Source organism: Arachis ipaensis, chromosome B01 (assembly GCF_000816755.2).
Source record: "Arachis ipaensis cultivar K30076 chromosome B01, Araip1.1, whole genome shotgun sequence".
Taxonomy (NCBI): domain Eukaryota; kingdom Viridiplantae; phylum Streptophyta; class Magnoliopsida; order Fabales; family Fabaceae; genus Arachis; species Arachis ipaensis.
Genome location: NC_029785.2, coordinates 79,743,534 through 79,761,830, shown reverse-complemented (window position 1 = coordinate 79,761,830; position 18,297 = coordinate 79,743,534). Strand labels below are relative to the sequence as shown.

General features: G+C 33.3%; 2 protein-coding genes across 7 annotated transcripts; both read left to right on the top strand.

The window, feature by feature from the left end:
- Window positions 161-3,689, top strand: LOC107631359 (26S proteasome non-ATPase regulatory subunit 6 homolog). Its single transcript, XM_016334791.2, has 8 exons — window positions 161-415; window positions 514-628; window positions 1,680-1,770; window positions 1,854-1,999; window positions 2,101-2,320; window positions 2,437-2,545; window positions 2,767-2,935; window positions 3,314-3,689. The coding sequence occupies exons 1-8, from the start codon at window positions 280-282 to the stop codon at window positions 3,486-3,488; spliced, it is 1,161 nt and encodes a 386-aa protein (XP_016190277.1). The 5' UTR covers window positions 161-279; the 3' UTR covers window positions 3,489-3,689.
- Window positions 6,167-12,598, top strand: LOC107631370 (uncharacterized aarF domain-containing protein kinase 1). Of its 6 annotated transcripts, none has more exons than XM_021122479.1 (13): window positions 6,169-6,648; window positions 6,743-6,871; window positions 7,118-7,312; window positions 7,732-7,779; window positions 7,863-7,991; window positions 8,798-8,922; window positions 9,644-9,754; window positions 10,063-10,171; window positions 10,441-10,559; window positions 11,063-11,216; window positions 11,864-12,088; window positions 12,182-12,247; window positions 12,330-12,510. In XM_021122479.1, the coding sequence occupies exons 1-11, from the start codon at window positions 6,532-6,534 to the stop codon at window positions 12,044-12,046; spliced, it is 1,419 nt and encodes a 472-aa protein (XP_020978138.1). In that variant the 5' UTR covers window positions 6,169-6,531; the 3' UTR covers window positions 12,047-12,088; window positions 12,182-12,247; window positions 12,330-12,510. The 6 variants fall into 6 exon arrangements, with proteins under 6 accessions (XP_020978146.1, XP_020978143.1, XP_020978138.1 ...); XM_016334812.2 differs by having other exon boundaries at window positions 6,170-6,648; window positions 11,864-12,008; window positions 12,121-12,247; window positions 12,330-12,598; XM_016334802.2 differs by having other exon boundaries at window positions 6,171-6,648; window positions 11,864-12,008; window positions 12,330-12,577.

The window sequence follows — 18,297 nt, the reverse complement described above, 5'->3', positions numbered from 1 at the left end:
ATCAAAACTTGCAACTTGCAAAAATGAGTATCACTCCCAATTTAAGAAACCAGTTTGGAGTTTTACACTATTTTTTAACTTGATAAACGGACCAGAAGATTTTTTTTTTTTTCCTTTTCTTTTGTTAATTTTTAATTTAAATGAAGGAGAATAAATACTAAATAGTAATGAGTAATGACGTTGGTTTAGGGAGAGCTACAATAGTACATAGCATAAGCTGCGTTTTGCATCTGGAAAGAGCAACCGAGTTAGCTGAAGTGTGAAGGAAGCAAAGAAGCCATGGAAGGTCAAGAAGGGTCTCAGCAGCCACAGCTTGTACTCGCCGACAAGCTCTTCCTTCTCCGTCAACCCGATGTCCCTGACATCGAGAAAGTTCGCTTCAAAGACGACGTTTTCTCTTTCGTCAAAGAAAACGGTATTATTCGTAATTCAATTCAATTCCACTTCGATAACCTCTTTCAATCCGGTATTGTTTCTTATTTTGATTGTTTTTATGTAATTTTTGTTTCCCAGATATGGTTCCTTTGTACGAAACCCTAGTGGCTGATTCGGTGTTGGACATGGATCGTGCCCTTTTGGATTCGATGCGTGCTAAGATTGACGATGAGCTCAAGAAGCTTGATGAAAAGTCAGTTCATTTATCTTTCCTCTTCCAATTCTTTATTTGTTTTTAGGGTTTATTGAGAATTTCGGATGCATCGTGTTTGAAATTTGAAATGAGTTAGGGTTTGTGATAAGGGATATTGAGTGGGGTAGTCCTAATTGGTGCTCTTTTGTTTTGCAGTCTAGATTTTGAGGGTTATGAACTAATGTGTTATAATTGTTGGTTACTTTCTTTTTGGGGAAAAAAAGGGCTAGGAGTTTAGGTGAAATTGTTTGATAGAGTATGTAGATTTTGCTCAAACTTATCAAAAGTTAGACTTAAGAGATGTTGCACTTACATGGAGGAAGAACTTCCACAGTTTTGTGAATAGTAAGTAGATTGAAGTCCATTTAGGTAGACCATAAGTGAGCAGAATGAGCATGCATACAAGCTTGTGAATTATAAGTTTAAAATCCAAGTAAGTAGACAATTCGTGAGCAGATTGTGTGTGTGTGTGTGTGTGTGTGTGGTGTGTCCGCGCATGCACTTGCACATTTGTGATTAACATGGCTTTGAAGGGGTCTAATGAGGATTATATGTAACTTAGCAGTATGTCACTTTCTTGCATACTGATAACTACTTCAAGTTTGTCTTTTAATTACCCATCTGGGCTAGTTTGAATTGAACAAATGCATCTGGTAAATTTTGTAAGCGTATTTGATTTTTTGGTTAGTATGTAGTAACAAAGTTCTACTTGATCTTTCATTATTACTTTTATGATTAATATTATTATCATCACTTAGGTTGTTAAGCGCATCTAACTAGTGTGGGGTTGAAAGTTGAATATTTTTGTTAGTTGGATTGCAACTGATGTATGACATACCATTAGAGTTTAGCATGTGGGCAGATTGTTTTGCTTTGCTTTGTGGTTCGCCAGAATGATAATACTTGGATGGAAAGCTAGAGATGACATTACAGAAAGAAAAAGATGTAAAATGCTAAATACCTGGCACTGAAGTTGTTGAAGTTTTGTGATTCTCTGAAATGAAACTATTATATGAAAGCGGCAATTTTAATAACCCTTTCCTCACTTCAGGATTGCTGATGCTGAGGAAAACCTAGGTGAGAGTGAAGTTAGAGAGGCTCACTTGGCAAAATCCTTGTTTTTCATCCGGATTGGTGACAAGGTACGCAGATAACTTAAATTTATTGATCCTTTCCTGTCCTCTGCTGGAATCAAATTTTTATTAAACACTACCTTTTATTCTAGGAGAAAGCCTTGGAACATCTCAAGCTTACAGAAAGCAAGACAGTTGCAGTTGGCCAGAAGATGGATCTGGTGTTTTATACATTGCAGCTTGGTTTCTTTGACATGGATTTTGACCTCATTGCCAAAAGCATTGACAAAGCCAAAAAGTAATCATCTGAACTTACAAGTGTCTGTAGTAATGCTCCCTTTGTTATTTTCTGTTCCGGATTGGTTTTTTAAATTCTAACTTGTTGGACCATATTGACAGCTTGTTTGAAGAAGGTGGTGATTGGGAAAGGAAGAATCGGCTGAAAGTATATGAAGGCCTGTACTGCATGTCCACCCGAAATTTCAAGAAGGCTGCCAAATTGTTTCTGGATTCTATTTCGACCTTTACAACCTATGAACTTTTCCCCTACGACACTTTTATATTTTACACTGTTTTGACAAGCATTATATCGTTGGATAGAGTTTCCTTAAAACAAAAGGTATATTAATTCTATCATCTGTTCTTCTTCTGTTGTTGTGTCTTATGCTGCATTTTGCCTCTTGGTGAGTGCTCTGCATATTCCAAACTATCATAACTTAAAATAATCTATTTCAGGTAGTAGATGCTCCTGAGATCTTGACGGTCATTGGCAAAATCCAATATCTGTCAGAGTTCCTAAACTCCTTGTATGATTGTCGATACAAGTCTTTCTTCTCTGCATTTGGTAAGCATACATTGCCATATCTGACTAATTTGTAGTGATTTATTGAAGTTTTGGTTTGTCACCGTGTTCATGCTAGAAGTCTTGTGATTGATGTGTTATAATTTGAGAATCTGAGGAATTAATCTGATACAGAACTGGGGCTACAAAGTGTTGGCAAATATTTCAGTTATATGCTTGTGGTCCTATGTTCATATTGTAACTACATCGTGAAATCATTTCAGCTGGCCTGACGGAGCAAATTAAGTTGGACCGCTATCTGCATCCACACTTCCGATACTACATGAGGGAGGTCAGAACTGTTGTTTATTCCCAATTTTTGGAATCTTACAAGAGCGTGACAATTGAAGCAATGGCAAAAGCCTTTGGAGTGACCGTGGATTTTATTGATCTGTAAGTGAATACATTTCACGTATTCAATCTTTGGTTTAGTATTGAATTTAATCTAGGGCAAATTACACCGACTCCCTTGTAGATGGTAATTAGGTGATATTGAGCATTACACTTCATTTGTAAAATTATTCGCTAACATTTAGGTTATATCAAAATCAACATTTTTGTAAAACATAACCCAAATTCCTTTATAAAGATGATAGTATGATACTGCCCTCGCTTTCAAGGAGGTTAGTATAGGCATTTCAAAATCAATGGGTAATATCACTTAAATTCTAGGTGGAGGAGGCTAGTGTAATTTATTCTTTAATTGATGGGGGAAAAACAAAGGTTTTCGAAATCTATGCGAGTCAACTCATTGCATTTAATTTGTTTCAGGGAGCTATCTCGATTTATTGCAGCAGGGAAGCTTCATTGTAAGATTGACAAAGTTGCTGGAGTTCTTGAAACTAACCGGCCTGATGCAAAGAATGCTCTTTACCAAGCAACTATTAAGCAAGGGGACTTCCTATTGAACAGGATACAGAAGTTGTCACGCGTCATCGATCTTTAGGCCTTTCATGTGATTCTAAGTTCATATTTATCTGAAATAGTTGAGATATTGAGATTTCAAGGGTATCCCTTTTGATTTTAAATTTTACTAGGTGGGACTTAAGATTTCTGTTGTCTCGTAATTTAAAAATTAATGAACAATCTTGTTTTTGGGAATTCGAGTGTTTCTCGATCCCAATCAGTTTCAATTCATTTTTTATAACTGTTTTAGTTATATTTTATTTCTGATGAAAAAATGTGTGCGCTTGAGTAAGAAGAATAAGGAGCTAATACTAATTTTATACAAATATAGCTAATACTAATTTTATACAAATATATTTTGTCCACATGACAATAAATTGAGTCAACACCTGCACTACCCCTTGAACATCTAACACTTCAAAAACAAACACTTACAAAAGAACTTAAGTAACGCATTTATTGGGCAACACTTTTAACGTATGATAATAATCATCTATAATACGCATTGGGTAATGATATATTCCTTTGAACAATATGTTATTTACATTTCTAATTTCTAAACAACAAAAACTTCCGATATACTCAACAAAATACAATGTATATTATGATGAAAAGAAAAAATAGTGGAGACTGGAGATGAAGATTCACTTTAGTAGAATAGTTAGATACTTATTTAGGAAAATATATCATTTTCTTTTTATTAATTTTTTAAAATAAATTATACAGTCTTTTCATTCTCTTCAAACAAAAATTTCTTCATCATAAAATTATCATAATACAATTATTATTTGTTAATACGATCTTTTCTTATTTTTTTTTCTTCTTCTTTCTTGGACATTCTGTTGAATTGTCCTATTTGTGTGACAAACACATTTTAAAAAGAAAATTGATCAAAGAGAAAAACACATTCAACACGTGTATCTTTGTATTTAACTATATATTAATAAAATATAAAAATATTTTTTGGACATATTTAAACACATCCACATAAAATTACATGTCAATGTGTCAAAATTTATTTTTGATATATATTCTTGAAAATGTATTATTAATATAAAATATCAAGATATTATTATAATTTATCTAAAAATTATATATATTATATTGACATCTAACAAAAGTTTAAAATTTATGTATTGTGCCGTATTCCATATTTATGAAAAGTGTCTGTTTTATAGCTTAAGCACGTTTCTATTTTTTTTTTTCATCTCTTCTTCACGTCTCGTGTTATTTAACAAAATTTTTATATTATTTTTCTAAAAAATTATGTGTTAGTTTTCAGACATTTCTATGTTATATTCAAAGAATTTGATTTTTATATGAATTAGATTAGTTTGAAAAAATTCAACATACAACTTATTAAAATTTGATTGAAGACTTAGATGCAAAAATATTTGTTCATTCAACATTTTTCTTAAATAAAATAGTCAAAAGAATGAACTATAACTTATGAATGTTGCAATTTTGCCAAAGGAAAAATTAAGTTCTTTGTCTCTTCTAAATCGCTTTCTCATTTTAAAAATTTAATAATAGAAAATTTTTAAATTTTGTATCCATTCAATGTATTTAAAATATATAAGACTTTTTTTCAAAGAATATGAATCAAATATTTTCTTTTATAATACTCTTGTCCATATCTAGGTCTTATAAAGCCCAGTCTGTACCGTTTTGGACATGTAGGCTACGTTCAATATTAGGCCCTCTGAAGATTGGCCCAAGGGTGCCAAATTTACCACAAAAGGGTTGGTTCACCTGGGTCAGACTGACCAAGATACAGGTTTCTGAAATCCATACCCGACCTAACGTGCGGAGCAAACTAAGCGCCTGTTTCACTACTTCGGTTACCACCTCTAAGTAGTAACCACTCTGAATATGAGGAGGCTAACTTCGCACGCTATAAAAAAGTAACTGCCCATGATCTTTAGGAGTCACTTCCAAAGAATGACTCAGTCTAACATTTGTACTTTATAAATACCTCCTTCACATAGATATTTTTTTCAATCTAATTTTTATTCAAAAAGTCTGCTAAAATTTTTGCTAACTTAATTATTAAAGTCTCTTGTAAATATTTTCCATCAGCATCCAAGAGAAAATGTCAGACAAATCACTACTCTTAAAACACATATTAATAAATTTAAAATAGGCATATGTCTCCCTTTTTTACTGAGAAATCTCGAGTTTGGACCTCGTCTAATACAAGTTTAATAAAAAAAAATATTTTTGTGTGTGTGAATGTAGGGTGTGTAAGTATAATGGTTAGAATTGAGAATTGTCCAATCCACGGACTTAAAAAAAAAAAAGCTAAACATAAATAAAACAAAGTCAAAGTAAAAGCAAAATAATAAGAGATGATGAAAACAATAGGTCAATAGTCCCATGGACAGCACAACTAGAATTATCCGCCTGAATCTCATGTGAAGCAATTAAGTTCCTTTGAAAAAATAGTACAGCACTAATAACTTCACCTGTTTCATTAGTTACTTCTTGATGCTTAACAGTCATTTATAAAAAATCCAAGTTTTAGGCAGCAATGTATGGTCCCCTAATCCAAGCAATCTATGACTATGTATTGTACTCATAGATTTCCTTTTAGAAGATGCATAACTATTTATTTAATTTAAAATATCTTTTTGAAAAATATGTAATAAATAAATAGTTGTGTATATAATTTATGAAATGTGAAGCACGCATAAATCATGCTAACGAAGCACAGAAGAATATTTCCCTAATCCACTCTAGGAGCCCCACATAGCCAAGAGTGAGAAGAAAAGAAAAGAAGGGAAAAGAAAGAAAGAGCACCCACCACCAGTTTATCCTAGTAAGTGATGAGTGAAGGTGACATAACGTGCAACCTATAACAACATCCAAACGCTTCTGAATCACAAAAACAAAAAGCCTTGCAACCCAAATATGGCATGCCACTGACATACATTGAGATATCTCAATTTGTGTTCGAGCTGCCATTCTCTGATACCGTATGCTTATACAGTATACTATACAAGAACAACGTATTATAATTATATACATATATGCAGCAGAAGAGAAGAGAAGAGAAGAGAAATAGTTAGTTAAGTGAGTGAGTGATGTTTCCCCCTGTAGATATCAACGACATAAGAGAGAAGCTCTCCTACCAGTTTCGCCCTTTGCAACGGTCCTTCCAATTCTGGGTTCGAGCCATTGATATCTACACTGGTTACAAGGTCTCTCTCTCTCTCTCTATGTGTGTGTGTGTGTGTGTGTGTAGCGTAGTCTACTTGTTTATTCATTGAATTGCGCGTGGTTTTGAATTGGTAGGTGTTTCAAGTGAAAGTGAATTTCGAGAGGGATGTGCAGAAGCGAGAAGCATTGTGGGAAAGGCAGCACGAGCTCGCTGCTGACAAGGTTTACGCCATGTGTGCCGACCTCGGTGGTTTCTTCCTCAAGGTTTTCTTTCCCCTTTTAGATTATTTTCTCAATCACATTTTAGTTACTGTGAATAGTTGTATTTTAGTTTGGATTTCGCATTTTTGTTCAATTGGTTTACATTGTCCTTGGAAAAATTATGGACCAGCTTTGAATTTTTGGCTTATTTTTATGACTTGCATTTTCAGCTGGTGTTTTTTAGTTTTGATTATGATTGGTGTGCTCATGATGATGTATCTTTGATTTGAACATAAAATTGTGGAACAGATCGCACAAATTTTAGGGAAGCCTGACCTAGCCCCGGCTGCGTGGGTGAGAAGGCTTGTCACGCTGTGTGATCAGGCTCCTGCGACCCCATTTCAAACTGTAAAGTTGATGCTGGAGAATGAGCTGGGACAGGGTATTGACGATGTGTTTGATAGATTTGATATGGAACCCCTTGGTTCTGCTTCGATTGCTCAGGTCGGTGTGAAATTTCTGTTCTGCTGTCTCAGCAATGCCCTCAAGAACACATGCTTATGCTTCTGATTTTGCTGATATATATTAGGATATCAGTAACGGATTGTTATTTATGATCCTCTCAACATTTGTTAGATTTTTTCTTGATACTTGCTGTTAGGTTACTCATGCATGTTTTATGTTGAATCACTGTGTTTTATCTTGGAATTTAAAGAAGTCCTGTTGCGTGCTATTTCTTAAAAATTTTCCCTCTTACGCATGTTTATTCTTTAAGGGTGGGCCTTAGAGTAATGTTATGGTTGTTATGCCAAAGCAATTCATTCTGTTTGGTGATAACTCGGAATAAGTATATTTTTGACAGACCTATATTCTTATGAACATTCATTTCCATGTTTCTGACAAATCCATTTTTCTCGTACTAGGTTCATAAAGCAAGACTGAGAGGGGATAAAAGTGATGTTGTTGTCAAGGTAATTGAGGTGGATAAGTGATTGGTCTTGTGACCTCATGACACCACTAAACTTCTGATTCTGATTTCTTTAGCATATAATAGGTTCAACATCCTGGCGTTCAGGATCTGATGATGACAGATCTCCGTAACTTGCAAGCTTTCGCCCTGTACATGCAAAAGACAGATATCAAATTTGATCTATATTCGGTGACAAAGGAAATGGAAAAACAGGTGCCTGTTATTTGCTTGCTAGATTTGTTCGTTAGCTTTATTATACTACATGGATTATTTGATAATTAATGCCTGCCTTTTTTTCCCCTATTTTGTTTTATTGGTTTGTTATTTAGTAGGATTCTTATCAAAGGACAGAACTTACTCGCATTTTTCCCCAGTTGCCGATTAAATAGAAGTTCCTATTAAGAATAAACTTTATTAGGTACTTTTATTATATAGAAAGCGATTGATGGATGGGTTGTGTATGCAATTCATAATAGAAGCATGCTGGGGAGTATATTATATAATCGAGTGGTTAGGAAGTTTCTGTCATATCTGACTTCATGCAGCTTATTTGTTTCTTGTACTCTTGAATGAGTCATATATCAGCAACTTTTATCCAAATACAATATATTATCACTCTCACCAGTAGCATTTTGTGATTAAATCTCGACTGAGTGTTTATGCTAGAGTGAAGTTCGTTGAACTGTTGACAACTTCTTGAACTTAAATCTGACATAACTTGGTTAAAAATATTAGTTGGATAGTGTTACTAATGAGATTTATGAACGAAAAACCAGTGCACTACTTAGCTGGATCTTATTTGTTTTTGCTGCATATATTAACAAGGATACATATTACTTTTCATTAGAAATCTTTGCAAGCTTCTCTTCAGTTAACATGTAAATTTTATGTAGACCTTTTTTTTTTTTTTTTTTTATGTAGTTTCTTTATCTCACTTGTAGTAACTCAGTGATGTTAATGTTAAGGTTCTTCCCACAACCTACTATGACTTGTTCTAATGAAAACTTGAGACATTCTAGATTGGCTATGAATTTGATTTCAAGAGGGAAGCTGCTGCGATGGAATGTATTAGAAAGTTCTTGTATCAAAATAACAGAAGGGCTCCTGTTTTGGTTCCACGGGTAATACGAGATATGGTTACTAGGTATGTTATGCAGCAAAAAGGATTTTAGATAATCTGCTTCGAAATATTAATAATGAACTAGATTGGTAACTTATTGTATTATTTTGAAGAGATGTCACCCCTATATTGTTTTCAAATGTCTTGGTGCTTGCAGCATTAACTTATGTTATCTAATAAAAATGAGTTTTTGAGGTAAACTAGCTTTTCTGATTGGACAAATTAAGTAATATTATGTAGACAAAACCCTACGTATTATTCACAGCACTTTCCTGCACCCTATATAGTTCTAACTGCCTCATTCCCTTTGCTAACTTAGCTGTGTTGTTCACAAATATTATCCTCCCACTATTCCTTATTGCTATCTGTCTATTTCTCCATTTTCCCTTTCTTGCTGCACTATGATAACATAGGTTTCTTACACATTAACAATAAAATAATATAAGAGTTTGAATGTTAGAGCACTAATATTTTGTGCATATAGTTGTTGTGAGGATTGTGCTTTGAGAATCAATCACAGTAAATTTTAAGGTTGCTATACCATGCATGGTATGTTATGAACTGCCTCTTTGTTGTTAAAAACTAGGATGAAGTGAAAAGAACAACGAACATAAGAAATCCCGTACAGCAAAATAGTTGCTGTTACATATTTGATAATCGTCAAATGACCAAGAAAGCTATGATCCATGCGTATTTTGTTAGTGTTAACTTCTTTTGGTTATGTTATGCTTCCTTGATTGTACAGGAGGGTACTAGTGATGGAGTTTATTGATGGGATTCCAATAATGAACCTTGGTGATGAAATAGCAAAGAGAGGCATAAACCCTCGTGGTAGGGCAGCAGCAGCAGCAAAGCAGTAAGCTTCTCAGTTATCCTATATGAATTCACTATATCACAATATTGCCTCAAATAGTACTTATATATAACCTAAATTCTGAATTTTGATATTCTTGTCACTTGTTCAACTTTGAATATATTTCATTCATGTCCAGAATTTTTGGGAGGATATAGATGAGAGAATCAGGAGCATAGAGGGGATGGTGAAGTTTTAATAAATAGGAACATTAACTCTTCTTCTTAGAGATTCTGAATGTGGATAATTCTTCATTCTGATGCACGTAGTTCTATGCATATCACACTATTAACTATACTGTAAAAGTGCAGGAAGATTCTTCAAAGCTTGACTCTAGCTTATGGTCAAATGATATTGAAAAGTGGATTCTTCCATGCAGATCCTCACCCAGGAAATATCCTGATTTGTAAAGGATCAGAGGCAAGTCAGCTGCCATATATGTATATATATTCTTGTATGTTCTTAAATGTTTCTTTATCCAAATATGCTCATATCTTTGAAATGTGATCTTTCTAGTTAAAATAGTCACTTTCTTTCATTAAGTACAAACTCAACCAATTCGACCTTCATCAAGATATTAAATATGGAAATGACTTCTGTATGATATTGAAAATTAGTTTCAATACTTGATGACCTAATATAAATGTTTATCTTGCAACTTCCCTAATGTTTGTATTTCCTGTAGTCAGGTTGGCTTGCTGGACTATGGGCAGGTGAAGGATCTCCCAGAACCATTGAGGCTTGGTTATGCTAATCTAGTTCTTGCAATTGCTGATGGTGACCAATTAAGAGCTGCAGAAAGCTATAGGTATTGAAGTATATATTTAAGTCTCATCTACTGTTGTTTGTTGAAAATAAGAACATATGAACACAAGATAATGAGTTTGATAAGCCTTGATATGTGGAGTATGAAGCACAAAAGTGAGATAGATAAGATAGGGGGAAAGGAAGTAATTAATTCCTTGTTAGTAAAATCAGATTTGATGACCCTAACTAGTCTTTTTATTGAGAAAATTTCTAAAGTTCTGTCATCATGCAAAGTTAAAAGAAACTGTCACTTGAATCTCAATTTAGCTCAACAAAATTGAAGGTAAAAACACTCGAATGAAATCCTGATTGGTCCAAATTGTGGTAGATTTTTATCACAAGATCATGTCCATGACATTTTATATGCTTTGGCACATACAGAGATCATTGTAGGACAGATGTCTCTTTTTAAGTTAACATCCTGATTTTGAAATGAAAATGTCAACAATTTATGTTATGTTCAATTTTGTTGATCTAAATACTCGTTTTAATATTACTTTATAGGGAGCTTGGTATAGAAACCATTAGCAATTGTGAAAATGAGCAACAAGAATTGTTTAGACTAGCAACGACGATGTTTGATACAAAATTGCCTCCTGGGGTCACAATGCTGCAACCTTTCTCAGAGGAGTCTTCAATAAAGAAAATCGGGGTTCAAGTATGTTTTCGAGTCCAAATATTTAGTTGTTTGTTCCTCCTTATGTATTAGTAAGAATGCTACTAAATTCGTGTGTCTGCTTTTATTGTGAGAAACAATTTGGTTTTATTAATCAGGGTAAGGTCACTGTATAAACATGTCAGATAATTTGATTACACTAGTCTAAGGAGAGATGAAGCTTTAGAAGCCGGATTTAGAGCCATTAGTTTGAGATGCAGCAGGTGTCAGTTATTGATAAAAATAAAACTTAATTCCAGGATGACTAAAGTTTAAAGGGAAAATGGGGGCAAATTTTAATGGGTTTTAGGCAGGACCAAAAAATCCTGGTTGGCTAGCTCCTTGCATGATGAGTCTTTTTTCCTTTGTATAGATCATAATGTCATATCTTTGAATGTTACACTATGTACGAGATGGAAAATTCCAATCCTTTTATAATGTTGGTGGCAAAATCTTTTTCAGTTTTTAGTTCCTGGTCGTTAAATTTGGGAGAATATGTTGGCAGTGAATCAAATTATTAAAAGATGATGTAACATATATATAACTGACATTTATTGTAACAGAACAAGGTGGAGATAACTTCTTAATATTCTATGCTTCTACTTTCCCTAACTAAATTTTCTAAAATTGTTTGTGGCTGGTTATGCTAGTCTTTCCCAGAAGAACTGTTTTCGGTACTTCGGACGGTGCATCTATTGAGGGGACTTAGTGTTGGACTGGGAATCAATTATTCTTGTGCAGAACAGTGGCGACCCATTGCAGAAGAAGCTTTATTTCAGGCGGGAAGACTTCAAGGTGTCACCATAAGACTTCAAGCTTTATTAACGCTTTGAAAAATAGATGGCAATAAACATTGTGCAGTCCTTACATCTTTGGTTGTTTCTGTTGTTTCTTTTGTGAATTTTAGATGTCCCAACATCCCGCTAAACCAGCTAATATCTGATTCCAAGCTCTTGACTTTCTTACAGGCAAGGATGTTAAGCCCAGGCCTAAAAAACGCCGTTCGTGGAGATTATTTTCGAGAGGCTAAATAGGTAGGTTTTGATCAAAGTTACTTGCATCTTCTTTCTTGGTAAATTGGCCAATTATTTAAGTTCAATTTTTCATATTTCACAGTTGACATTGATGGTTACCGATGATCCGTATTTTTTCATTAGGATTTTGGGTGGCGGTACCTTGCAGGTTCTTTTAGATTTTTTTTTTTTTAATTTTTGGATTGTGCCGTTTTCTTCTATTTCTTTATTTTTTTTGTTAAAATTTTTACAAGATTAACTCCATCACGATTTATTTATAGTCTGCTCTCTCTGTCTCAAAATAATCAATGTATATGATTACAATTTATCATAATAAGATTTTGTGGTGCCTTGGAGGGTATTCTTTTAAAATTTGTTATTTTGGAATTGTACATTTTATTTTCATGGGATTAATTGCATCAACATCCATCTATAATTTACTCTATTTGAAATAGTTGTACATTGACCAAATTGGTGCATTCATAGCAAACTAAGAGAGTAATATAGTTCCTCAACACGGTGTATATGTGATGGAAGGCACCATCTCAAACGGGAGGAGGGAGCCTGTTATTGAGGAAGTTCCCTAACAATGAGGTCTTGGGGAGTGTCTTTTATACACCCTCTGCTATGATGACACGACTGATTCCTCCAAACAGTGACCGGATTTAGAAATTTTAAGCTGTGGGACAAATATATAATATACTAGTATTTTTATTCGTAATAATATTAGGAGAATATAAAATTTTTAAAATTACGTCGATTTTGTCCTGACATTATAGATTATAGTTCAAAAGATTTATAAAATTAAATTACTTTTACAAAAAAGTCGTAGGGAACAAAAGTCTCATCGACTAAGAAGATCAGAATCTCCGTAGATAAAAAAAATCAAATAATAAGATTTTTAGTTATTATTTTCATGTGAAAGAGTTTAATTTTTTTACTAATAATTAATTTTAACATTTGTTATCTAAACTTTGAAAGAATTTAACGTGTGTGCTTTTATATTTATTTAGGTGTTAAATCTGTTGCACAAATAGAAGTAATTAATTTTTATGGTTGCTATTTAAAAATAATATTTTTTTTCTATGTATATAAAAATATAATTAAATATTAGCATAAAAAAATTTATATTGATAGTTATAAAATTAATTCAATTATTTTTTTTAAAAAAAATTGAATATTGATTCTAACTTTTAATCACAACATTAATATTTTTTCTAAATTATATGTAATAAATATTTGAAAAGGAAAAGAATTAAAAATATAAATTAAAAAGAAAAGTAGTAAAATTTTAAATTTAAATAAAAAGTATGCATATAATAATATCTTTTAAGAAAGTATAAGGAGCCAATGGAATATCTGTACAATGTGCACAATGGAGGTTTAGGGAGTATTAGAGACATAACCATTAGTGTTACCTTTTTCCATCAGTGTAAGCTTTTGGGATGAGTGGTATCATGACATGGTATTAGAGCTCTAGATCCGAAAGGTCAAGAGTTTGATCCTTGGTGAACCCCAAAATCAGTTTAAGCTTTTGGGATGAGTGGTTTTATGACATGAGATGTTTATTATCCCTAGTACTCGAATGATTATTCTGGATATTATGGGTGATGTTCATTTTGTAACTCATATAGCCCATACACATTATACAAATATTCCATTGGCTCTCTAGCAAAACTCACTTTTATTTGAATTATATTATGTTGTTGATTTTATTTTTTGTAGAAAAGAAAGATAGAGAAAAATAGAGAATGAGAGAAAATATAAAGAAAAATAAAGAAGAAGAATGAGAGGGAGTTTGTCAATTTTGAAAGATTTTTTTATTTTAATTGTAATAAAAAATATCTAATGACATTTTGATTTGTCAAAATTACTAATATAAATTATAAATTATATATAGAGTGGGAAGGATAGAGAGAAATAGAAAAGGGAGAGAGGTAGATAAGAGAATTTAAGAAGGGAGTATATGAATTTTGGAAGGAAATGTTTCATCTCAATTTTAATAAGCGAGTGTCATGTGACACGTTTTGGTTATTAAATTAGTTAGTAATATATAAATATATAATATAGCTATATTTCTATTTTAATATTTTAATTTTAATTTAATTTGAATGCAATTCGAGAATGTGATGTTGCATTTGATTGTCAAATTTGTAATTAGTCATTAATAATGATATATAGGAGAGATAAAGTAGTGAAGGAATGAAAGAGATAGAGAAAAGAAAGAAGGAGGAGGGAAGAACTCTTCAATTTTGAAAAAAATATTTAATTTCAATTGCAGTGAAAAATGACATGTGACACATTTTAGTTGTAAAATTAGTAATATATAATAGATAAGAAGGTTAAATCACTAATTCCGTATCCGAATTATCAAAATGTGGATAAAAATGACCTCCACTTTTATTAATCACAAAAATATTCTCAAAATATTTTAAAATACAATAAAAATATCTAATGTTAAATATATATTTTCAAAAAGTGTTTTAAAAATTAGATTTTGATGTAATTTTTTATAAATATCATTAAAAAATAAGACTATTTTAAAATATTTAACATTATTAATGTATCAAAATTAAACTCTAATAATAATAATAACGACAACAAAAAATAACGACAACAACAACAAAATTAGTCGGATAGATAGATAGATAGAAGTACTAAATGCTTTATTATTTTAACTCATTTTTAAATAATTTGTAATCTAATTTATATTTGAGAATAAATTAATGGCATAAATATATATACATATATACTTTTTAACACTTTAAAAATGGAAGTGGGGTATTTTCTCCTACAAAGTTATGTATATTGTAAGAACTTAACGTTAATACCGGTTTAAAATAATAATATAACTGTCCGAAATAGAATCGAAAATCTAGAAATATTAATTAGAAAATTTAACGGTGAGATTTGCATTTAGTAGATTTTTTCGAGTGGAAAAATATAATTTTCTGTAGAAAATTGCTTAAAAACACGTACCAGTAAATTAGTCGGCAGTACCGACTTAAGTCTGTCCGATACTGCGTGAGAGAAAAATAAACGGTAGATAAGCTTAGAAAAATATTTAGAATTGAAAACTGGGCACTAATTCTAAGGATTTTGGCCCGAAGTTAGACCAAAAGAACTTAAAACGCAAACGAGTTGGACAAGTTAGGTCCAAGCGCAACATATAAATACACTAACTTAATGAGCATTCAGATGATAACACAGTAACACACACAAACAAAGAAATGGGTGCTGAACTTGTGAAGAGAAGAAGAAAACCCTTTCTACTATTTATCCTCCTGCTTCAATTGCTCATAACTTGAGTTACAGTGCTTCGATTTGTGTGCTATTTGCGGCCATGCGAAACTCTCGCCGAGCTCATCGATTCTATCCAAATAAAGTGGTAAGAATCTCGAAATCTATACTCCAGTTTTTTGCCCTAACAATTTCGCATTTTTTGGTTTTGTTTTTGAATAAATTTTGTGATTTTGGTTGTTTAGGGGTGATCTAGCATTGGAATATTATTGAGTTTTGCCCCTAATACCAGTGGGTAAGGTAAGTCTCTTTGAAACCCTTGTGGTTTGATATTTTGGTTAGCCCTAGTATTGATTTTGGTATTTTATATTATGTTAGATTGAGGTTTGTGATTATTGGAGTTGTTTTGACTACTTGGAGCATTGAGATTGAGTTTGGAGCTTTTGGATTAAGCTTGGTGGTATTGTTTCAATGTTTTGAGTGTGTTGTGAATCGACCAAGGTATGATTTTGGTTTTCTTTAGGTAATATGTAATGTTTCGTGAAACTTAGGCTAGTGGCCTCTAAGATAGGACTGGATTGTATGTTGTGGTTGATTGAATGTGTGTATGTGTGGTGGATTTGTCTTGGAGGTTGGATATGAGTATGTGTAGGAAGGTGATAATGATGATAACTATTAAGTATTAAGTTTGGTTGAATAAAATGGTGAATATTGATGTTGATTATGAATGATGATGAAGAATATGGATTTTTATGATGAGGGAGTGATAATAATTGTGAATATGAAAATTAGGTGAGATTATATTTGAATATTGAGAATGTTTGGGTTTTGTTGACTTATGAGTGGAAAAGATGGAAATTGAGCAAAATAGGTGTTGGAATGGATGAAAGGTGACTGAGGATTAATAGTTATGAGTGGTAGTGTGTTGATGTTGATTATGGTTGAGGAATGCGGGTAAGGATTTTAAGTTGTTTTTGGTATTGTTCGGGTTGTGAATAAATTGGTTTGGAATTGAGAGAATTGGTATTTTTGAGGTTTTGGCGAATTGGGTAAATCCTTGTTGTTAATCGAATTCGACGGACCATAACTTGAGCCTCGGATTGTGGATTTGAGTAAAATTTATTTCAAATTAAAGATAATTTTAAGAGCTTTAAAACGGTTTAAAAATTTAGGAAATTGGAGTTTTGTAGAGTAAGTTATGGACATCAGAATTTAGGTGTAAAAAATTGAATTTGGCTAAGTTGTAGAAAACTAGAATCTCTGGTTTGTGTGCCCACGCACACAACCCGTGCGCACGCGCGGAACAAAGCGAGGGTTGCAACTCGTGCGTACGCACGAGAGGGTGTGCGCACGCACATCCTGAGAAATTGGTAAGTTATGCATACGCACAAAATCATGCGTATGCACAGGTCGGGAAAGCCTTCTGGTAGGGGTGTGCATGGGTTGGGTGAAACCGGGTTTGATGTGACCCAAACCCGACCCGAAATATATACCGAACCTATTTATTAGACCCTAACCCGGCCCTAGACCCGATGAAACCTATACACTTTCGGGCCACGATTATACCGGGTAAAAACCGGATGAAAACTGGGCCGTTAACATTACATTACCTTGATACCTTCTTATAAGCTAGCATGTGAAAATATCCAAATTTCCAAGACTCCAACCATTATTTGACATGGTAAAATTCACTTAGAAAAATATAACAAGAACCAACTCTTCTCTAAAATTAAAGCATATCCATAATCAAATACTAATATTGTCTAATAACACTAAATATTTAAATCAATATAAATAACACAATATTATGCATTAGTCTAAAATCTTATGCATTTTAAACATAAAATATTAACTTATAGTCTTATAATAACTGATAACATAAAATATTAAGGTTTACAATACTTAAATTCCACATAAGAATAGCCATCATCCATCACTAATAACACAAAATATTAATTGTGTATGATGACTGGGCCACCGGACCGACTTCGGGTGACCCGAGCCATGGCCCGTATCTGACCCGAAATAATGACCGGGTCTATTTTTGAGATCCTTACCCGGTCCTAGACCCGGTGAAATCACATCAAAATAGCCCCTAAAATGTTCGGGGCCGGGCCGAGTCTTTGGGCCGGGCCGGGCCATGCACACCTCTACCTTTTGGTGCGTGCGTACGCATACACACCATGCGTACACACAAACCATATTTTTCACAAAAATATCTGTTTTTAATTATTTTACCTTCCCGACAAGCTTGTAAACTTTCGTGATGCTTGTTTAAGACCTCTCAGCTAGCGTTTAGGCTTTGAATTAAAGGAGAACACAACGAGTGAATTAAAAAGGGAATTAGTTATGAGTTTGGAGTCGGTGACTTAGGTTTTGGGAGACGGGTGGATGAAATTAGTGAGAGTTGAGTTGTGAAGTAGTACATTGATGATAAGTTGGGAATGGAGTGAGAATATGAATTGAGAACTGATGATGGTTTTGATGAGTTTGGAACTTGGAAATTAATGATTGTGGTTGATGAGATTGATCAGATGAGTATTAATAGACTTATGCTATATGAGCAGTAGTATATATTAATGATATACTGAAATTTCGTAAGCCGACATAGGGTTTGTGGCAGTCTCCCGCCTATGATTGGATATTTTGGTAAGTTACTATGGGCCTCGGACAAGGAAGGTGGTGAATCCCACTTGTCGAGGTAGCAACACCGGCGTAGGGGCCGTGGCTATCTCCCGTCTATGTGCAGATGTAAGGACTGTGGCAGTCTCCCGCTCACATAACCTCTTCTGCCGCAAGAGTGAACTCGGGCACTATAACCCGAAAGAGTG